This window comes from Cetorhinus maximus, chromosome 5 (assembly GCF_964194155.1).
Source record: "Cetorhinus maximus chromosome 5, sCetMax3.hap1.1, whole genome shotgun sequence".
Taxonomy (NCBI): Eukaryota; Metazoa; Chordata; class Chondrichthyes; order Lamniformes; family Cetorhinidae; genus Cetorhinus; species Cetorhinus maximus.
The window spans coordinates 111,202,486-111,226,513 of NC_135883.1; the positions used below are offsets into that span (position 1 = coordinate 111,202,486).

The 24,028-nt window shown below is 42.0% G+C and overlaps 1 protein-coding gene across 6 annotated transcripts in view; it reads left to right on the forward strand.

Annotated features, from left to right (window-relative positions):
* snap91a (synaptosome associated protein 91a) overlaps nt 1-24,028 on the forward strand; it is a 204,727-nt gene that overhangs the window by 87,212 nt on the left and 93,487 nt on the right. For all 6 annotated transcript variants that reach the window (XM_078542297.1, XM_078542298.1, XM_078542299.1 and 3 more), the window contains 2 exons: nt 19,057-19,159; nt 23,594-23,687. In XM_078542297.1, the coding sequence (XP_078398423.1) occupies nt 19,057-19,159; nt 23,594-23,687 (197 nt within the window). The remainder of the gene's footprint in view (nt 1-19,056; nt 19,160-23,593; nt 23,688-24,028) is intronic.

Below are 24,028 nucleotides of genomic sequence, written 5' to 3' on the forward strand. Positions count from 1 at the left end.
ATTCACTCCCTCCAGCACTAATTCGCAGTAGAAGCAGTGTGGTACCATCTAAAAGTTGCACTGCGGGAATTCACCACTGGTCCTTCGACAGCGCGTCTCAAGCCCATGACCACTGCAAGGGCAGCAGATAGATGGGAATACCATCACCTGGAAGTTCTCCTCCAAACCACTCACTATCCTGACTTGGAAATATGTCGCTGTTCCTTCACTGCCGCTGGGTCAAAATCCTGGAACTCCCTCCCTAACAGTACGGTGGGTGTCCCCACACCACACAGACTGCAGCTCTCCACCACCTTCTCAAGGGCAACTAGATATGGGCAATAAAAGCTGGCCCAGCAAGTGAAGCCCACATCCAATGAATGAATTTTTAAAAAAATTATTCGCACAGATGGAAATAAAGGGGATTGACCTAATAGCCATTACAGAAGCATATTTGTAGCATGATCAAGGTTAAGTGTTCCAGCATACTTGACTTTTAGAGGGTGAAATGGAAAAGGTGGCAGAGTAGCCCTGAAGGGAGGGATAAAGATAGTAGAGAGAAAGGATCTTAGCTTAGAAAATCAAGATGTAGAATTAGTTTGGGTGGAGATGAGAAACATGGGCAGAAAACACTGGTGGGAGTGGTTTTTAGGCCTCCTAATGGTAGCTGTTGAGTCGGGTACAGGAATTAGTATTGCATGTAACAACTGTAATACAATAGGCATGGGAGTTTTCTATCATCGTATAGACTGGTAAAACCAAATTTGTAGTAGTAATGTGGAGGACATGTTCCGATTGCATTCAAAATAGTCTTTGAGATCAGTATGTTGAGGAAACAGAGGGAATTGGCTATTTTAGATCTAGTATTCTGCAGTGAGACGGGATTAATTTTGAACTTTGCAATAAAGGAGCCTCTGGAGAAGGGTGATCAAATTTTCTACTGAGTTTGAAAGTGATTTTGTTAAATACAATACTAGGGTTGTAAATGTAAACAAAGCAAACTACGTAGGTATAAGGAGGTGAAATGTCTAAAGTAGATGGGAAATTAGATTAAAGATATGATAGTTATGGAATGGCAGACATGTTAAGAATTAATTCACAATTGGCAATGAATATACTTTTTCTTAAGAATAAAAGTCCATGGGATAAATGGGCCAACCAAAGCTAACAAAATTGGAGGTAGTATTAGATTAAAGGAAAGAGGTTTATAATGTTGCAAAGGATGACAAAGAAATGGTTAAGACGAGAGGATATGGGAGTAAATTAGTAAGAAACGCAAATGATTGTAAAACCTTCTATTGGTATTTAAAAAGGAAGAAATTAGGGAATGTGAAGATACGTTCATTTGAGGCAGAGGTGAGAGAAATAATAATGGAGAATAAGGAAATGGCAAACAAATTAAGCATTTTTTATCCATCTTTGATAGAGGAGACAAAAAACTTTCCAGATATAGTGGAGAACCAAGGGTCTAATGAGGATTAAGAACTTGAAGAAATTAGCATTAGCATATCAGTAATACTGGAGAAAATAATGGGTTTAAAAGCAGACAGATCCCTGGGCTTGATGGTCAACATTTTGGGTTTTTGAAGAGCGGCTACAGAATTAGAAGATGCATTGATTTGGATCTTCCAGAATTCCCTAGGTTCTAGAATGAGGAATTCTCTAAAAATGCTAGAATCTACCAAGAATAGAAACCACAAAAAAGTTACAATGCAGAAAGAGGCCATTCAGCCCATTGTGTCTGCGCCAGCCAAAAAGAGAAAACAGAAACTAGCCACTCATTTTAATTCCCCCTTTTACAGCACCTGGTCCGTAGCCTTGCAGGTTACAGCACTTCAGATGCAGATCCAAGTACCTTTTAAATGAATTGAGCATTTCAGCCTCAATCACCAACTTAGGCAGTGAATTCCAAATGCCTACCACCCTCTGGGTGAAAAAGATTTTCCTCATGTCCCCTCTAATCCTTCTATCAATCACCTTAAATCTATGCCCCCTGATAATTGCTCCCTCAGCTAGGGGAACCAAGTCCTTCCTGTCTAACCTAATTAGGCCCCTCATAATTTTGTAGACCTCAATTAGGTCACCCCTTAGCCTCCTCTGTTCTAAGGAAAACAACCCTAACATAATCAATCTCTCCTCATAGCTGCAGTTTTCAAGCCCTGGCAACGTTCTTGTAAATCTCCTCTGTACTCTCTCCAGAGCAATTATGTTCTTCCTGTAATGTGGTGACCCGAAGTGTACACAAAATTCCAGCAGTGGCTTAACCAGCGTTTTATACAGTTCCATCATTATATCCCTGCTTTTGTATTCAATATCTCGCCCAATAAAGGAAAGCATTCCAAAAGCTTTCTTGACCACCTGTTCTACCAGCTTCAGGGACCTCTGGACATGCACTCCAAGGTCTCTCACTTCCTCTACCCCTCTGAATAACTTCCCATTTATTGAGTATTCCCTTGCTCTATTTGCCCTCCCCAAATGCATTGCCCCTCTCACTTTTCCGGATTGAATTCCATTTGCCACTTCTCCGTCCACTCGACCAAACCATTTATATAATTCTGGAGTCAACAGCTATCCTCTTCACTGTCAATTACACGGCCAATTTTTGTGGTCATACACAAATTTCACAATCATGCCTTTCATATTTAAGCCTATATCATTCACATGTACAACAAACAGCAAGGGTCCCAACACTGAACCCTGTGGAACACCACTGGAAACCGTTTTTCATTCGCAAAAGCATCCATCGACCATTACTCTTTGTTTCTTGTCACTGAGCCAATTTTGGATTCAACTTACCACCTTCCCCTGTATCCCATGAGACCTCACTTTCCTGAACAGTGTGCCATGTGGGACCTTGTCAAATGCCTTACTGAAATCCATGTAGACAACATCCATGCACAGTGTGCCATGTGGGACCTTGTCAAATGCCTTACTGAATGCATCTCATCAACCATCCTTGTTACTTCCTCAAAAAATTTTATTAAGTTAGTAAGACGATCTTGCCCTAACAAAACAACGCTGACAATCCCTGATCAATCCATGCCTTTCTAAGTGATGATTTATCCTGTGTCTCAGAATTGTTTCCAATAATTTGCCCACCACTGAAATCTGACTGACCGGCCTATAATTTTCTGGCCTGTCCCTCTCACCCTTTTCAAATAATGGTATAGCGTTCGCAGACCTCCAATCCTCTGGGACCTCGCCTGTTTCTAGTGAAAATTGGAAAATGATCCTCGGAGCATCTGCTGTTTCCTCCTTGGCTTCCTTTAACAGCCTGGGATCCAATCCATCTGGCCCTGGCAATTTATCTACCTTTAAGGATGCCAGTACCTCAAGTACTTCCTCCCTCGCTATGCTTATTGTAGCTAATATTTCACACTCCTCCTCTTTAACTAGAATGTCTGCATCATCCCTCTCCTTAGTAAAGACAAAGTACTCATTAAGAATCCTGCCCACATCTTCATCATCAACCCACAAGTTACCATGCACATCCCTGATAGGCTTTACCTTTTCCTTAATTAATTCCCTTGCTCTTAATTTACTGGCAAGACATCTTAGGATTTTCTTTGATTTTTACCCGCCAATATTTTTTCGTATCGTCTCTTTGCTTTCCTAATTTCCATTTTTATTTCACCCCTGTACTTTCTATACCTTTCTAGGCTTTCTACAGTATTAAGTCTTTTGTGACTATCATAAACTTTCTTTTTCTGCTTTATCTTGGCCTGTACGCTTCTGGATAACCAGGGGGCTCTAGCTTTGGCTGTACCACCCTTTTTCTTTGTGGGGACATGTCTACACTGTGCCCATTGAATCTCACCTTTGAATGCCTCCCACTGATTTGACACCGTTTTTCATTCTATTAGCTGTATCGAGCCCACTCTCTCACCAGCTTACCTTTCAGCTTTGTAAAATTTGTCTTCCCCCAATTTAGAACTTTCACTCCTATTCTATCTTTGTCCCTTTGCATAATGATGCTAAATCTAACTATATTGTGGTCACTATCTCCAAAATGTTCCCCCACTGCTACTTCATCCACTTGCCCAGCTTCATTTCCTAAGACTAAATCTAGAGTTGTGTCCCATCTCGCTGGGCTTATGATGTGCTGGCTAAAAAATTCTCTTGAATGCAGTTCAAGAATTTTGCGCCCTCTGTGCCCTTCACACTGTTCGTATCCCAACTGATATTAGGGTGGTTGAAGTCCCCAACGGTTACTGCACTATTGTTTTTGCACTCTGATGTCTTTCTAGCTCCCTTCCACTATTTTGGGGTCTATAGTACACTCCTAGCAGTGTGGCTGCCCTTTTTTTTAACCCTGAGCTCAATCCATATGACTTCATTTGATGCTTCATTTAGTATATCATCCCCCCTCACAGCTGTAATTGATTCTTTAACCAATAATGTTATACCCCCACCTTTTTTATCCCCCTCCCTATCCTGCCTGAAAACTCTATACCCAGGGACGTTGAGCTGCCATTTTTGCCCCTCCTTAAGCCCAGTTTCAGTTACAGTGATGATACCATGCCACCATGTGTCCATCTGTGCCCTCAGCTCATCGGCTTTATTTACTATGCTCCTTGCATTTACATATATACCTTTTAACACTGCCAAATTTCTGTGATGGGCACGTATTAACCTGTGCTGCTTCTGTCTTTCAGAGTCATTGATTAATTCTCCATTTCCTGCCCCCTGCTCTGAATTTGCCCTGAGATCCCATCCCTCTGCCAATCTAGTTTAAAACCCCCAACAGCACTAGCAAATCTCCCTGCGAGGATATTCATCCCAGTCCTGTTCAGGTGTAGACCCTCCGACTTGTACAAGTCTTACCATCCCCAGAACCGGTCCCAATGCTTCAGAAATTTGATGCCCTCCCTCCTACACCAGCATTCCAGCCGCATGTTCAACTGCTCAATCCTCCTGTTTGTATACTCGCACGTGGGATTGGGAGTAATTCTGAGATTACTGCTTTAGAGGTCCTGCTTTTCAATCTCTTTCCGAGCTCCCTAAAATCTTCTTTCAGGACCTCACCCCCTTTGCTACCTAAGTCATTGGTACCAATGTGGACCATGACCTCTGGCTGATTACCCTGTCCCAGAAGAATGTCCTGCAGCCGCTCCGTGACATCTTTTACCCTGGCACCAGGGAGGCAACATACCATCCTGGAGTCATGTCTATGGCCACAGAAACGCCTGTGTGTTCCACTAACCAATGAATCCCCTATTATCACTGCTCTTCCCCTCTTTTTTTCCTTCCCCCCCCCTGTACAGCAGAGTTGCCTGTGGTGCCGCAAACTTGGTTCTGATTGCGCTCCTCTGAGGAACCAACACCTTCACTGGTATCCAAAACAGAAAACCGAGTGACGAGCGGGACCCGAGGGGACTGCTGCACTACCTGCTTAATTCGCTTTGGACTGCCAGGAGGTCACCCATTCCCTTTCTGCCTCCAGAGCTGCAGTGTCCGAACGTGCTATCCACGTAGCTCTCAGCAATAAGGGCATTTAGAAACTCATAATATGGTTAGGCAGAGTCAGCAGTGATTTATGAAACGGAGGTAATATTTGACAAATCTCTTATTTTTTCAGGGTGAATTAGAGGGAACCAGTGGATGTAGTGTATTTGGATTTTCAAAAGGCATTCAATAAAGTCCCACACAAGAGTTTATTACACAAAATTAGGACTCATAGGATTGGAGTAATAAAATGGATTGAGAATTAGTTAACAGACCAAAAAAACATACGTCATAAATGAGTCAATTTCAGATTGGCAGGCTGTAATTAACAGTATCAAACAGATCAGTGCTTGGATCTTATTTTTTACAATTGAAATCCATGACTTAACTGAGGAGATCAAATGTAATGTACCCAGGTTTGCTAACAATATTGTTAAAGACTGATAACTTCTAAAAAGATATTTGAATCCCTACTGACTGACTAAAATGAATTGCATGACACTGACTGACTAAAATGAATTGCATGACAAGATTTCAAGTTTTAAGACTTCTATAGTAACAAACAAACTAAAAGCATCTCAACGAAACACTACTTAGTAGGCAACTGGCTGATGGATTGTCATGTGAAGAAATGATATCGCTTCAAGAAAAATAGAAAAGCAGGATACATTATAAATAGTAATAGGATGGAAATGTTAGTATTCATAGGGACCTGTAGGTTCTCGTACATGAATCACAGTTGACAAGCAGGTATAGCAAGCAATTAAGAAAAGAAATGTTATGTTGACTTTAATTACAAAGGAATTGCAGTATATGAGTAAAGAAGAATTACTGCAACTGTATAGAGGCTTGGTGAGACCACATCTGGAGTACTGTTTATGATTTCATCTCCTTATCAGAGAATATACTTAGCTTAAAGGGAATGCAACAAAGGTCCACTAAACTGATGACTACAGTGAGGGAATTGCCCTATTATAGAGTAGATCGGGCCTCTCTTCCTAGAGTTTAAAAGAATGAGAGGTGATTTTATATCTTTAGAAAGATATAAAATTCTTACGGGGCCTGACGGGGTAGATTTTGGGAGGATGCTTCCCCTGGCTGGATGGCCTAGTACTGGGGGGCACAGTCTCAGGATAATTCTGAATTATCTACCTCAGAGTTGTGGACCTTCAGTCAAGTAGATTCAAGACTTGGACAGATAGATCATGGGATTTTGAGATAGTGTTGGAAGGTATAGCTGAGGTCAAGGTCAGCTATGATACTGAATGGTGGAGCAAGCTCAAAGGGCCAAATGGTCTATTCCCACTTCTATTTCTTTCTTATGTACTTTATTTTAGTTAAGGTTGAGAGTTAACACTTGCCTAGCAATAAAAGTTGATGTGAACTTTTTGATTTGTTCTATGAATGGGGAGAAAGGATAGTGATTTAAAATGACCAAACTTCAAGAAAAATACAAGGAGAAATGTGTTCCCCTAAATTCTTAGCAAAAAGAATTGATGATTCAGAGCTGGATATGCATTGAAATTGAATAAATATTCTGAAATTTTGATTTTATGTTTAGTGATTTAGAGAAACCTTTGTGTAGAACTTGTCTGAAGGGGATTAGTTAGATGTGGTTGAAGGGAGAGAAAATTTGCAATGGTCTTTTCATACATTATTTATGTAGTGGGAACGAATGGATCTATCAGAGTATGGAGCTATCAAATAGAGTCTGATGGCATCAGTATTTGGGAAAGGTAAAGTTTTGATCAGTCAGTCATACCTGGGAAATCCCTGGTACCACTTAGTCACATGGGGTAGTAACAAGCGTAGGAAATAGGAGCAGGAGTAGGCCATTCATCTAGATCATGGCTGATCCACCTCAATGCCATTTTCCTGCACTATCCCCATATCCCTTGATATCTTTAATATCTAGAAATCTATCGATCTCAGTCTTAAATATACTCAATCACAGAGCATCCACAGCCCTCTGAGGTAGAGAATTCCAAAGATTCATTATCCTCTGACTGAAGAAATTCCTCCTCCTCAGTCCTAAATGGCCTACCCCTCATTCTGAGACTCTGTCCCCTGGTTCCAGAGACCCTCAACCAGGGGAGACATCCTTCCTGCATCTGCCATAAGATGGAGGAGCAGAAGTAGGCCATTCGGCCAATGGAGTCTGCTCCGCTATTCAATGGGATCATGGCTGATCTGATAATCCTCAACTCCACTTTCCTGCCTTTTCCCCATAACCCTTACTGATTAAAAACCTGAATATCTCAGCCTTGAATATACTCAACAACCCAGCCTCTATAGCTCTCTGGGGTAAAGAATTCCACTGATTGACTATCCTCTGACAGAAGAAATTCCTCCTCATCTCTGTTTTAAATGGGTGCCCCCTTACTCTGAGATTATGCCCTCTGGTCCTAGACTCTCCCACAAGGGAGAACAACCTCTCAGCATCTACCCTGTCAAGCCCCCTAAGAATCTTGTATGTTTCAATAAGGTCGCCTCTCATTCTTCTAAACTACAATGAGCACAGGCCCAACCTCCTCTCCTCATAAAGTCTCTCCATACCCGGGATCAACCCTAGTGAACCTTCTCTGGACTGCCTCCAATGCCAGTATATCTTTCCTTAGATAAGGGGACCAAAATTGTTCACAGTATTCTAGGTGTGGTCTAACAAGTACCTTGTATTGTTTTAGCAAGACTTCCTTATTTTTAGACTCCATTCCCTTTGAAATAAAGCCAACATTCCATTTGCCTTCCCTATTACCTGTTGAACTTGTATGTTAGCTTTTTGGGATTCATGCACAAGGACTCCCAAATCCCTCTGTGTTGCAGCCTTTATCCATTTAAATAATATTCAGTTCCCCTATTCTCCCTGCCAAAGTGCATAACCTCACATTTTCCACATTATATTCCATCTGCCAAGTTTTTGCCCACTCACTTAATCTGTCTATATCCCTCTGTAGACTCCTTGTGTTGCCCTCACCACTTGCCTTCCCACCTATTTTAGTGTCATCCGCAAACTTGGCAATAGTACATTTCACTTCCCTCATCTCAATCATTTATATATATTGTAAATAATTAAGGCCCCAGCACTAATTCTTGTGGCACTTCACTCGTTACAGGTTGCCATCCTGAAAATGCCATCCTGAAAATGCCCCCCTTATCCCAACTCTGTCTTCTATTAGTTAGTCAATCCTCTATCCATGCTAATATACTACCCCCAACACCATGGGCTCTTATCTTATTAAGTAGCCTTATGTGCGACACCTTATCGAATGCCTTTTGGAAATCCAAATATATTACGTCTACTAGTTCCCCTTTACCTATCCTGCTTGTGACTGCCTCAAAGAATTCTAGTAAATTTGCCAGGCATGATTTCCCCTCCATGAAGCCATGCTGACTCTGCTTGATTATATTATGTACTTTTAAATGCTCTGCTGCTACATCCTTTTATAGTAGACTCCAACATTTTACCAATGACAAATGTTAAGCTAACTGGCCAATAGTTACCTGTTTTTTGTCTCCCTCCCTTTTTGAATAAGGGTGTTGCATTGGCCGTTCTCCAATCCTCTGAAACTTTTCCAGAATCTAAGATTCTTGGCAGATTACTACCAGTGCATCCACTATCTCTGTAGCTACTTAATTTACTATCCTAGGATGCAACCCATCAGGTCCAGGGGACTTAAAGCCCTTTAGTCCCATTAGTTTCTCTAGTAGTTTTTCTCTAGTGATAGTTATTGTATTTATTTTCTCCCCCTCCTTTTGCCACTTGATTATTTAGTATTTTTGGAATGCTATTAGTATCTTCTACCATGAAGCCTGAAGTAAAGTATTTATTCAACTCCTCAGCCATTTCCTGGTTCCCCATTATTATTTCCCCAGCCTCATTCTCTAAGGGGCCTATGTTCACTCTGGCCTCTCTCTTTCTTTTTATATATTTAAAGAAGCTCTTACTCTCTGTTTTTATACTACTTGCTAGTTTACCCTCAAAGTTTATTTTCTCCCTCTTTTTTTTTGGTCATCTTTTATTGGTTTTGAAAACTTTCCTAATCCCCTGGCTTACTGCTAATCTTTGTCACATTGTATGTTTTTTCTTTCAATTTGATACTGCCCTTAACTTCCTTGGTTAACAATAGTTGGTTTACCCCCTTCCTCACTGGGATATATCTTTGTTGAGAGTCATGAACTATTTTCTTAAACGTCGGCCATTATTCATCAACCATCTTTACTGCTAAACTGCTTTCCCAGTCCACTCCAGCCATCCCTGCCCTCGTTCCTTTGTAATTACCCTTATTTAAGTTTAGCACCATTGTTTCTGACCCAAGTTTGTCACACTCAAACAGAATGCTAAATTCTACCATATTATGGTCACTGTTTCAAAGGGGATCCTTTACTCTGAGGCCATTTATTAAACCTGCCTCATTACACATTACCAGATCCAAAATAGCCTGATCCTTGGGTTGGATCTGCAACATATTGTTCTAGGAAACTGTCTGGAATGAATTCTTGCTCGTGGCTACCTCTGCCAATTTGATATTCCCAATCTACTTGAAGATTGAAGCCACCCATGATTAATGTACTGCCTTTTTTACATGCCCTCATTATCTCCTGATTTATCCTCTGTCCTACAGTATAGCTACTGTCAGGGGGCCTAGAAACTACTCCCACCAGTGTCGTCTTCCCCTTGTTATTTTTTAGCTTCACCCATATGGATTCAACATCTTCCGACCTAAGATCCTTTCTTGCTATCATGCTTATTCCATCTCATACTAACAAAACTACCCCAGCACCCTTTCCTTCCTGCCTGTCCTTTTGAAAAGTTACATACCCCAGAATATTTAGTTCCCAGATAAAAGCAAAATACTGTAGATAAAAAAATAAAAATGAATGTTGGAAAAAGGGGATTAAAAAACGGGGGTGAGAATGGAGGAGAGAGTTCATGGCCTGAAGTTGTTGAACTCAAGGCTGTAAAGTGCCTAATTGGAAGATGAGGTGCTGTTCCTCCAGTTTGCATTGGGCTTCACTGGAACATCTGTGGTTTTATCCCTCCGCCTCATCCATTTTCTATCCTTTTTATTCCTCACCACTGCCCCCACCCCATCCCCTACAAGGGCCATCTGTTACTTGTTCCATGTTGTTCTTTCACACAATGCTACCCTTGTTCTATTATTATCACATTCTGCTTTCTTACCTTTATGCTACTAAATGCACCTTTTTTTTAGCACTAACCACTACCATTAACACTCCCTTTGCCCTTTTGTTCATGACATCTTTGTCAATTCCTCCTTTGTCCCCACCTACCACTGGCCTTCGATCCAGCTCCACCTGCCCCACCCCCCCCCCCAACAGTATAAATATCATCACATCCACTTCTCTTCAGCTCTGAAGAAGGGCCATACGGGCTCGAAACGTAAACTGTTTCTCTCTCCACAGATGCTGCTAGACCTGCTGAGTTTTTCCAGCATTTTCTGTATTTAATTCCCAGCTTTGATCTCCTTGCAACCACATCTTCATAATGGTATAAGGTCATACCCATTAACCTCTATTTGTATCGTTAATTCATTTATTTTGTTCTGAATATGATATGCATTTAAGTAAAGGGCCATTAATTTTGCCTTTTTTTACCATTTTTTTCCCCCATTTGACCTTATTTGCTGCAGTTTTTTATATTTGTGTATACTGTCCCTTCCTGTCACACTCTGGGTATCATTACCTAAATAACTGCCCTGCAATGCTGCCATATCCTTTTGCTTTGTAAGCCTATGTAGCCCCTTTCCAGAAACCTCCCCTCAATTTAGCCCTCTCTACAACCCAAGATATTCGGTTTGTCAGGACACTGGTCCCAGCACGGTTCAAGTGAAGCCCATCCTACTGGAACAGCTCCCTTCTACCCCAGTACTGGTGCCAGTGCCCATGAACTGAAACCTATTCTTCCCACACCAATCTCTGAGCCACGCATTTAACTCCTTGACTTTATTTACTCTATGCCAGTTTGCCCGTGACTCAGGTAGCAATCCCAAGATTATTACCTTGGAGGTTCTGCTTTTTAATTTAACTCCTAACTGTTCAAATTCTTTCAGCAGAACCTCCTTTCTAGTCCTATCAATGTCGTTGATACCAACATGGACGACGACAACTGGATCCTTTCCCTTCCTCTCCAGCCTTGAGGAGATGTCCTTAACCCTGGCACCAGGTAGGCAACACAGCCTACGGGACACACGCTCATCACTGCAGAGAACAGTATCTATCCCCTTAATTATACTGTCCCCCTACCACGACTATGCTCCCATTTCCTCCTCCCACTTGAATGTCTCCCTGTACCATGGTGCCGTGGTTGGTTCACTCATCCTCCCTGCAGTCTCCGCTCTTGTCCACACAGCTTGCAATAACCTCATAACTGTTGAACATTTGCAGGGGCCAAGGCCTCTCGTACGCTACCCCTGGGCCCCTACACCTGCAGTCACACCCTCCTGCCCCTGATCACAGACCAAATTTGAATCACCTAATCTGAGGGGTGTGACCGCTTCCTGAAGCAAAGTGTCCAGGTAACTTTCCCCCTCCCTGATGTAGCGCAATGTCTGCAGCTCTGACTCCAGCTCCTCAACTCGGACCGAAGTTCCTCGAGCTGCAAACATTTGGTATAGATGTGTTCGCTCTGGATCACCTTGGTGTCCAGCAGCAGATCCCACAAGTTGCAGCAGCAACACATCACCCGTCCTGCCATTGCTATCGTATTTTATTCAATTTATTAATTCATTACTCTAGGGTCCCCACTCTTTACACTTTATTATAATTTTTTTATACACGCCTTTATCGATCTTATACCTAACAAGCTATCTTTAAGAAAAAGAGCAAAAAAAGACTGGAGGTCTAAACCCAAACTAAAGACCTTACTTTTATTTTAAAGACTAGAAATACTCATCAATCCTACTCACCAATCAGCTGCTCTCCACGCTCTTTTTCCACTTGTGCTTTTTAATGGTGTCTCACTCTTCTCTAACTCTCTCACTGTTAAAGGCCCCACTCCCCCCTCTCTCACTTGCTGTAAATTACCACGCTGTTTCTCTCACTCTCGCTGTAAATGACCACGCTGTTTCCCCCTCTCTCTCTCCATGTAAATGGCCCTGCTGTCTGTCTGTCTCTCTCTCGCTCTCTCTAAATGGCCCCACTGTTTCTCTTTCACTCTCTCACTGTAAATGACCATGCTGTTTCTCTCTCCCTGTAAATGCCCTTCTCTCTCTCTCTCTCTCGCTGTAAATAGCCCCGCTGTTTCTCTCTCACTCCCTGCCCTGTCGAGCCCTGTAGGCATTTTGTATGCTTAATTGAGATCAAGTCTCGTTCTTCTAAACCCAAGAGAATATAGGCCTGGTCTTCTCATAGGGCAATTTTGCCATCTTGAAGATCAATCTGGTGATCCTTTGTTGCACTTCCCCATCCTTAATTATAAGGAGGCCAAAACTATGCACACTACTCCAGATGCAATCTTACCAAGGCTCTATACAATTGCAGCAAGACTACTTTACTCCTGTACTCAAATCCTCTTGCAATAAAGGCCAACATACAATTTGCCTTCCTAATTGCTTGCTGCACCTGCATGTTGGTTTTCAATGATTTATGAACAAGGACACCCAAATCCCTTTGGACGTCAACACTTCCCAATCTCTCGCCATTTAAGAAATACTCTGCATTTCTGTTCTTCCTACCAAAGTGAATAACTTCACATTTTTCACATTCTATTCCTTCTGCCTTGCAAATATATTTGTGCCTGGCATCTTGGCAACAAATGTAGAAGCTGGGTAGGTGGGCATAAATTGCAGAGTAAAAGGAGCAATATAGTGCACAAGTGATCCACAGATGTCTTGACTAAAAATGAAATATCACCATTTTGAATAAAGGAAAATGTGTCTATTGGAAAATGATGCAGTATATCCTGCAACATTATGATGCACTTCCTTTGACAACTTTAATTAACAACTTCTTTAACTTATTTGGATGAGGGGACCGAATGTATGATAGCTATATTTGCCCTTGGCACCAAGATAGGTAGGCAAATAAGTTGTCCAGAGGAAGTTGAGAGTCTACAAAGAGATATAGATAGGTTAAGTGAGTGGGCAAAAATTTAGCAGATGGAGTATAATGTGGGAAAATGTGAACTTGTCCAATTTGGCCGAAATAATAGAAAAGCAGCATACTATTTAAATGGAGATTGCAGAACTTGATGGTACAGAGGGATCTGAGTGTCCCAGTACACGAATCACAAAAAGTTAGCATGCAGGTACAGCAAGTGATTAGGCAGACAAATGGAATGTTGATGTTTATTGCAAGGGGAATGGAATGTAAAAGTAGGTAAGATTTCCTGCAACTGTGTAGGGCTTTGGTGAGACCTCATCTGGAACTCTGTATAGTTTTGATTTCCTTAATTGAAAAAGGAGATAAATACATTAGAAGCAGCTCAGAAATGGTTCACTCAACTCATTCCCGGGATGAAGGGCTTATGACGAAAGGTTGAACAGGTTGGGGCCTATACCCATTTTGGTTTAGAAAAATGAGATGTGATGGGCCAATTACCGCCGCATCAGTCTACTCTTGATCATCAGTAAAGTAATGGAAGAGGTCGTCATCAATGCTATCAAGTGGCACTTGCTTAGCATTAACCTGTTCACTGACGCCTACTTTGGGTGCCGCCATGGGCCACTCGACTCCTGACCTCATTAAAGCCTTGGTTAAAACATGGACAAAAGAGCTAAACTCCTGAGGTGAGAGTGACTGCCTTTGACATCAAGGCTGCATTTGACCAAGTGTGGCATCAAGGAGCCTTAGCAAAACTGGAGTCGATGGGAATTGGGGAAATCTCTCGGCTGAATCACAGAATCACAGTGCAGAAGAGAGGCCCATCGAGTCTGCACCCACACGTGAGAAACACCTGACCTACCGATCTAATCCCATTTACCAGCACTTGGCCCATGGCCTTGAATGTTATGACGTGCCAAGTGCTCATCCAGGTACTTTTTAAAGGATGTGAGGCCGCCTCCACCACCCTCCCAGGCAGTGCATTTCAGACCGTCACCACCCTCTGGGTAAAAACGTTTTTCCTCACATCCCCCCTAAACCTCCTGCCCCTTACCTTGAACTTATGCCCCCTTGTAACTGACCCTTCAACTAGGGGGAACAGCTGCTCCCTATCCACCCTGTCCATGCCCCTCATAATCTTGTACACCTCGATCAGGTCACCCCTCAGTCTTCTCTGCTCCAACGAAAACAACCCAAGTCTATCCAACCTCTCTTCATAACTTAAACGTTTCATCCCAGGCAACACCCTGGTGAATCTCCTCTGCACCCCCTCCAGTGCAATCACATCCTTCCGATAATGTGGTGACCAGAACTGCACATAGTACTCCAGCTGTGGCCTCACCAAGGTTCTATACAACTCCAACATGACCTCCCTACTTTTGTAATCTATGCCTCGATTGATAAAGGCAAGTGTCCCATATGCCTTTTTCACCACCCCACTAACATGCCCCTCCACCTTCAGAGTTCTATGGACGCCAAGGCCCCTTTGTTCCTCAGAACTTCCTAGTGCCATGTCGTTCATTGAATACTTCCTTGTCAAATTACTCCTTCCAAAGTGTATCACCTCACACTTTTCAGAGTTAAATTCCATCTGCCACTTATCTGCCCATTTGACCATCCCATCTATATCTTCCTGTAGCCCAAGACACTCAACCTCACTGTTAACCACCTGGCCAATCTTTGTGCCATCCGCAAACTTACTAATCCTACCCCCTACATAGTCATCTATGTCGTTTGTATAAATGACAAATAATAGGGGACCAAGCACAGATCCCTGTGGTACGCCACTGGACACTGGCTTCCAGTCACTAAAGCATCCTTCTGTCATCACCCTCTGCCTCCTACAACTAAGCCAATTTTGGATCCACCTTATCAAATTACCCTATATCCCATGTGCATTTGCCTTTTTTATAACTCTCCCATGTGGAACCTTGTCAAAGGCTTTGCTGAAATCCATATAAACTACATCAACTGCACTACCCTCACCTACACACCTGGTCACCTCAAAAAATTCAATCAGATTTGTTAGGCATGACCTCCCTCTGACAAAGCCATGCTGACTATCCCTGATCAAACCTTGCCTGTCCAAGTGGAGATAGATAATCTCCTTCAGAACTTTCTCCAATAGTTTCCCTACCACTGACATGAGACTCACTGGCCTGTAGTTACCTGATTTATCTCTACAACCCTTCTTAAATAGCGGAACCACATTAGCTGTTCTCCAGTCCTCTGGCACCTCCCCCGTGGCCAGCGAGGAATTAAAAATTCGGGTCAGAGCTGCTGCGATCTCCTCCCTTGCCTCCCTCAGCAGTCTGGGTCACAAATCATCTGGACCTGGAGATTTGTCCACTTTTAAGCCTGCCAACACCCCCAATACCTGTCACTCCCTATATCAATTTGCTTAAGAACCTCGCAGTCTCTCTCCCTGAGTTCGATACCTTCATCCTCATTCTCTTGGGTGAAGACGGACGTGAAGTATTCATTCAACACTCTAGTGATGCCCTCTGGCTCCACCCATAGATTGCCCCCTTGGTCCCTTATGGGCCTTACTCTTTCCCTGGTTATCCTCTTCCCATTGATATACTTATAGAACATCTTGGGATTTTCCCTACTTTTACCAGCCAGAGCTTTCTCATATCCCCTCTTTGCTCTCCTAATTGCTTTCTTAAGCTCCACCCTGCACTGTCTGTACTCCACTAATGCCTCTGCTGATTTGCCTCCCTTGTACCTGCTAAAAGCCTCTCTTTTCCTTCTCATCGTAACCTGAATATCTCTGGTCATCCATGGTTCTCTGGGCTTGTTACTCCTTCCTATCACCCTAAACGGAACATGTTAAGCCTGTACCCTCCTCATTTCCTTTTTGAACACCCCCACTGTTCCTCTGTAGATTTCCCCACAAGTAACTGTTCCCAGTCTACCTTGGCCAGATCCTGCCTTATTTTACTAAAATCCGCTTTCCCCCAATCCAAAATATTTTTTTGCAACTTGTCGACTTCTTTGTCCATAACAAACTTAAACTGTACCATGTTGTGGTGGCTATTGCTAAAATGCTCGCCTGCCACCACCTCAGCCACCTGTCCGACTTCATTCCCCAGAATTAGGTCCAGCAATGCACCGTCCCTTATTGGACTCTCTACATATTGACCTAAAAAGTTTTCCTGTACACATTTCAAGAACTCCACTCCATCCAAGCCCTTAACACTATGTCTATCCCAATTAATGTTGGGAAAGTTGAAATCACCGAATACAATTACCCTATTATTAATGTTTTTACACACCTCCACAAATTGTGCACATATTTGCTCCTCAGTTTCCTGCTGACCATCTGGAGGTCTATAATAAACACCTAACAATGTGGCTGCCCCTTTTTTATTCCTAAGCTCTACCCACAAAGCTTAATTCAATGCCCCCTCCAAGATATCATCTCTCCTTACTGCAATAACTGATTCCTTAACTAATAATGCAACGCCTCCGCCTCCTTTACCACACACACACACACCACCCCTCCGCCGTGTCTCGCCTGAAGATTCTATATCCCAGAATGTTGAGCTGCCAATCCTGCCCTTCCCTCAACCACGTCTCAGTGATGGCTACTATATCACTGGTTGGAGTCAAAGCTAGCACAAAGGAAAATGGTTGTGATTGCTGGAAGCTAGTCATCTCATCTTCAGGACATCACTGCAGGAGCTCCTCAGGCTCGTGTCCTCGGCCCAACCATCTTCAGCTGCTTCATCAATGACCTTCTTTCCATCATAAGGTTAGAAGTGGGGATGTTCACTGATGATTGCACAAAGTTCAGCACCATTCGCGACGACTCAGATACTGAAGCAGTCCATGTCTAAATGCAGCAAGACCTGGACAATATCCAGGATTGGGCTGACAAGTGGCAAGTAACATTCGCATCACAAGTGTCAGGCAATGACCATCTCAAACAAAAGAGAATCCAACTATCTCCCCTTGATGTTCAATGGTATTACCATCACTGAATCCCCCACTATCAACACCCTGCGGGTTGCCATTCGCCAGAAACTGAACTGGACTAGCCATATATAAATACTGTGCCTACAAGAGCTGGTTAGAGGCTAGGAATCCTGTGCCGAACAACCCACCTCCTGACTCCCCAAAGCCTGTTCACCATCTACAAGGCACAAGTCAGAAGTATGATGGAATACTCCCCACTTGCACCCACAACACTCAAGAAGCTTGACACCGTCCAGGCCAAAGCAGCCTGCTTGCTTGGCACTACATCCACAAACATTCACTCCCTCCGCCACCAACGCATAGTAGCAGCAGTGTGTACCATCTACAAGATGCACTGCGGGAATTCACCAAGGCTCCTTCAACAGCATCTTCCAAACCCATAACCGCTACCATCTAAAAGGACAAGGGCAGCAGATAGATGGGAACACCACCACCTGGAAGTTCCCCTCTAAGTCACTCACCATCCTGACTTGGAAATATATCACCATTCCTTCACTGTCACTGGGTTAAAATCCTGGAACTCCCTTCCTAACAGCACTGTGGGTGTACCTACTCCACATGGACTGCAATGGCTCAAGAAGGCAGCTCACCACCACCTGCTCAAGGGCAACTAGGGATGGGCAATAACTGCTGGCCAAGCCAGCAAAACCACATACCGTGAATGAATTTTTTTAAAAAATCATATTGAAACATACAAGATCCCTGAGGGGATTTGATAGGGTGGATACCAGGAAGATGTTTCCTCTTTTGGGGCTGGAACTGGGGGAGACAGTTTAAAAAATAACAGTCCTTCCTTTTAAGATTGAAATGAGGAAAAAAAAATTTTGGAGAGTTGTTAGTTCATGGAACTCTCTTCCCTAGAAAGCAGTGGAGGCTGGGTCATTAAATTTATTCAAGGCTGAGTTGGATATATTTTTAATAGACAAGGGATTCAGGGGTTATGGGGTACAGACAGGAAAGTGGTGTTGAGATCACAATCAAATCCACCATGATTTTATTGAATGGTGGAGCAGGCTCGAAGGGCTGAATGGCCTACTTCTGCTCGAAGTCCTATATTCCTATTAAAGCTGCTATAAATCCCTGTATGAAGGGGGGTAAACAAACACATGGCTTTTGTACCAACATGACACAATGCAAATGAAGTTGCCAAGCAGTAGAAGTTTGCCGAAATGAAATTGAGTATTTTTTTGGCATAGTTTGAAACGGCCATTCTTAGCTCTGGCTGACTCCTTGGTTTGTAAATAGGAATTGTTTACAAGTCTAATATTGAGCAGTGGCTATTAAATATATTGTGTAGACCAATTAATTCTTTTTCAACACTAAGTTTGCGACAGTATATTCATTCTCCAGTTTTTGTGACACAATATTAATCTCAATTGTGCAATTTTTTTTCTGTCTTGCATATTTGTTCCTGATCAAAAAACCTGCTGCCTCTCGTAGCAAAATTTGTCAGCAAAATTAGCTGTCAAATACAGCCATTTAAAAAGCTATTACGGCTAAATCACAAGCTAGAATCTGTATAATTGTGTCAGCAGAAAATGCTGATATTTTCTAATTTCTACTCATATAACTGCGCTTTAATTCTTGCAGGTTATGATATGTCTACATTTATTAGACGATACAGCAGATATTTAAATGAAAAGGCATATTCCTATAGACAGATGGCATTTGACTTTGCAAGAGTGAAGAAAGGGTAAGTTTGAGATCATTTTTGTGAACGTCAGTTGTACAGTTAAATATACTGTAGAATGGTGGCCTACAAAAATTGGCAGACTGTATTAAGTGCAATTAGATTTATTGTTTCCCAGTCTTTTACTTGTTGCTTTTGTGAAAAGAGTTTATAACAGTTCAACAATTGATTGGAAAATTTAACTGTAGGACTGTACACCAAATGTTCATAGAAACGAGGTTTGATTCTGTTGGTTTCTTGGCAAATATTGTATAATGTTGCTATGTTGAATGAGCAGAAGTATTAATGAGTAATGTGTTTGTAGCACAGGCCTGTTAGAAGGAAGCGAGATGTGACATTTTGTAGTAAGATATATGCACAAGAGTTAACTATATGGATGTTTAAAAGGTTAAGTTCTAAATTCAAACGTTATATTTTTATTATGGCTTGTGAGGAATGAATTGGTGGTGCACTGTATATTCTGATAGCTTGTCGAGGGCCATTTCTAACGCTTCTAAATGTTTGTATTTTTTAAATGTACAACATTTTCTAATGTCTTTCAAAAGTATTTTAAATTCCTTGTGTACATCATTGTACAAATGTGCTGCTTTGCTAATGTGATGCCAGCAACATACAGATCGCTCTTTAGAAATTAGTGCAATTTTGTTTAACTGAGCTTCTGTCATTCGTTAGGACTAGCTACTGTTGAAGCATGTGATGAAAATTGTAACTAGCATTAAAACTCATGCACTGAGTCACAGGGTTTTGACAAACCTGATTGAGTTAAATAAGTTTACCTGCAGGTCTTGTGCTTCACTAAACAGTATCCTCAGCTTCTAATTTGCTTTAATTGCTCAGTACTGTGAAAGAAAAGATCAAAATATGTCCTGAATTATCCTCAGTTGGGTTTAAATTTGGGCTTTCCAGCAAATGTATTGCTTTATCTAAAGAAATTAAATTTGGGATTGCAAGGATATATTAAGTTGTAATATAAACTTGTTATAATTGACTTTGCATTTATAAATGAGAAGCAGTTTCATATTTGGTTGCAGAAAGCAAAACTTGCTAATTTTCCATCCGTGGTTAAGGCCCATGAAAATGGTAATGCGGCAGAAGATTCACCAAGCCACAAACATTCTTCTGGGTCTTCAAGGTAGTTGTGTTAAGCAATTTCAAAATTTGGTTTTGTAAAGTCATCTGGTTAGATTTCTGGTTGAGTTAGCCCTAAGTTAGATTGAGTATTGCTGAAAAAAGAGACATGATGTTGAAACTTTTTGTCTTGCACTCACCAGGGCAGTCGCAATAATGCTAAGTTTCAAAGGGAACAACGATTTATACTGCATGAGAAAAAGGTGCTGATTGGTAGACAAGAGTTAATTCTGATTGGTAGAGACATTGGAGAATGTACCATAGAACTATTGTTTAATTCAAGAAGATGCAATGCCTACACACATTCCTTTGCAGAGGACAAAACCAAAGGGTGGGGGACAATAATTCGCTGGTGCATTCGCCAAGGCAGTGCCTCAAGCAGTCGGAGTCGACTTGCCAAGCCACCAGCACCCTTTTTTCATGTAGCATAAATTGTTGCCCCCTTTGATTATTTGGCATTCCAGTGTCTGTCCCAATGAGTACAGAACGAAAAGCATTTGGCAGCATGTCACTTTTCTAAGTTAGTTTGAAGTCACAATTAATTAATGTATTTGCAAGTTGGATGGCTGTGCCATATGAAAAGTATTTAAACATCAAAATATTGCTACTCTTCAAATATTTGTTCCAGCTGTTTGTGCATTTTTTTTCTGTATCCTAATTTACGTGCAGATATACATTAGGCTACATGTTCCAAAAAGCGTAATTAGGCTTTATGGAACTTACAATTTACCAGAATTCTTCTTAATCTGAGGAAATACAACTGTAAAGAAAGACCTAATAATTGGGGCTGCATTTAAAAAAAACACACAACAGAGATTACAAGGCATCACGATCTATTTAAAATCGAAAGAATGGGACCTGATTGATGGAAGAAGGCGGCCTCCAGTAGTTGATGTCATAGCTGTGATTTTAAAATATTTACGCTCGAGATGTGGAGTTTGCTGACAAGACCAGCATTTATTGTCCATCCCAAGTTGCCCTTGAAGCTGAAAGTGGGCTGCAGCCTTGAATTGACGCAGTCCATGTAGTGAAGATACTCCAACAAGACTGTTAACTAAGGAGCTGCCTCCATGCACCCCTCCCACCCCACAACTTAGTTGTACCCCTTATCTTCCCCTTACCTATTCAGCAGAATCTTGGCCCCTGATTCTCCTGATTGCTAAAGACGTGGAAAGGCTTCTTCAGGGGAGAGAATTCATGCTCCTTCTGGTCAACCAAACAGTAGTGGAATGCGATAATTTTCACCTCCCTTTAGGTGTCTGGATTCATTAGGCCTGGCAAACCTGACGGGCCCACATTCAAGCTGAAAAGGAGAAAAAAATCTGATGTATGAAGCCTCATTAAAATATTTAAATGAGCAGCCCACCTCCCACGAATAGATTAGTGTGTGCCTCTGTTAAAATGGGCAGTTGGGTTCAAAGTGGGTTGGATTTGAGATTTTTTTTACATTTTTATTTGCTACCTAACCCCAACCCATCTGTTTTTTGGGAGTTAAAATTGCAGTTTTTGTACCATTGTCACAGTAACTCTTGAATACAAATGAATGAGTCTGTGCAGAGCCAGTGATAGCAAAGACCTAGTTTGGCAGTTGCTGAACCAGGGCCCAAGCTGTAATGTAAAAGAATTATTTTTCTCATTTAAATCTGGCTCTAGAGCCTTGAAAGGTTGTCCACCACAGCTTTTTTTTTGCAAAAATATACTTTATTCATAAAATATCTTCAAGAACATTCCAAACCATTTCAAAATCACCATCACAAAAGTACAATCAGGTTCAACTTTTACAACATGTATCACAAGGTGCATCAATACAATCAATGAATATTACAATCATTTGCAGACATTCATTTTGAGCTGTACAGCCCAGGGGCTCTAAACAGTTCCCAGTCCCTCGGTCCTGGGAGAACCCCCCATTTTAAAACATTTATTCTCTTACCAAAACTGTTGTCTCTGAGTGTCCCAGACCTTTGGTCTGCTCCTTCATACCCATAGTGTTCACAAATTGCCTCACTTTGGATGGGCTGAGGAAACTGTCCTGAACCACCCCATTGCAGATGTTCCGCTCAGGTGGCATCTGGGGGTTCGTGCAGAGAACGGGACTTGAAATGTCCTTTGTTGGAGAAGCTTCTCCAATCCTCTCCCCCTCCGGGGCGTTGCTGCTCCCGGCTTCCCGGAGCTGGGGTGCGCTGAGCGCCTCACTGCTCCCAGATTCCTGGGGTTGTGGTGCGCTGGCCTCTTCGGGTTGTGGGCAAAGTTGGGGTGCGCTGGTCTCCTCATTATCTCCAATGTTCTGGAGCTCGGGTATCTTGTCCTCCAACTCCCTAGAGCTTTGCCGCTTCTTCTGTGGGTGCCACCCTGGCATTTCTTCGTCCGAAGAGCAGCTGCCCTTGTCATCCGTGTCGGATGGGAGACGCCTCTTGCCACTTGTCTGGGAAGTGGCTTGGTCCCTTCTTAGCCCCTTCTTCCTTTTGGCTCTCTTCAACTGCCACTCCCCCTGCTGATTTCCCACTGCTGCCTCCTCCTTCAGCTACATTTGGATTCCATTTATATATGGCTAATTTGGTACCTATGAAATGTATTTAAAATATGCTCTCTCCCACCATCCCCCCCCACTTTCTTAGTAGTGGGTTTCATTAAGTTCTTTCAGTTACTTTTTCATCTTCTCAAAATTTGCTTCCTTGAAGTTGGAGGGACTGTTGTATTGCTGAACTTTTTAACTCGACCAGTGCCATGAAATCTAATCTGAAGTGGGCAGCATTAGGCTGTGGCATGACATCTAATGGCATCTGCCATTATTTGGACCTGCCCTTGTGTTTAGGTTTTTTAATATTTTGCGTGGGAACTTTCTGAAAGTCTGAGCTGATAATGTCGCAGCAAGGGAATTGACATCTGAGTGAACATTCCAGTAACCTTACCGACGTAAATAGTACTTCCCCATTTAACTTTCTTTAGAGTTGTTCAAATTCAGGTTTTTTTTAAGCTCTTTGGTAATGAGTGCCTGTTCTCTAGGCTCTCCTCAAAGTCATTCAATTGCTACGATCAACTTAAAAGGAGTGGAAATAAATACAAATTATTTAGAGTATTTTTCTATTAATCATGAGGTCTAAATGGTGAAATATAAAAAGCAAGAAATGATTCCAAAGCTGCAATTTTTTTCAGGGTTGATGGTGTTATGAGAATCATGACTTCAGAAAAATTGTTGAAAACTATGCAGAAATTTCAAGGACATTTGGATGCTCTGCTGGAATTTGATGTAAGTGGTTTTCATGCAGGTGAAATAGATTATTTAGCTCACATGCTCTTTTTTTACAGGTCTGATGGTGCAATGAGAACTATGGCTCCAGAAAAATTGTTGAAAGGCATGCCAATACTGCAAGGGCAGCTGGATGCACTACTGGAGTTTGATGTGAGTAGTTCATCAGCATGACAGTTTGCAGTTGTGACTGTCATTGCTGAACTGGACAGTTCATTTTAGTAATTAATAGAGATTGTTTCCAATCTACTTGCATTTTAAGCCTTGCATGCGTATATGGTATTGCAAAAGCTGAATGCTTACTGATGCATGGGCAGTTTGCATTCATAGAAATGCATGGTCTTATTTGAACATCCCCTTTTGCATCGCTTATTGCATGTTCATTCAGAAAACGAATGTTTCTTCCATTTCTAATCTCTTTGCAGCCTGTACCTGCTCTTTACATTTTCAGATGATACAGAGTTGTATCAACACATGCCATAAATTGCTGCCTT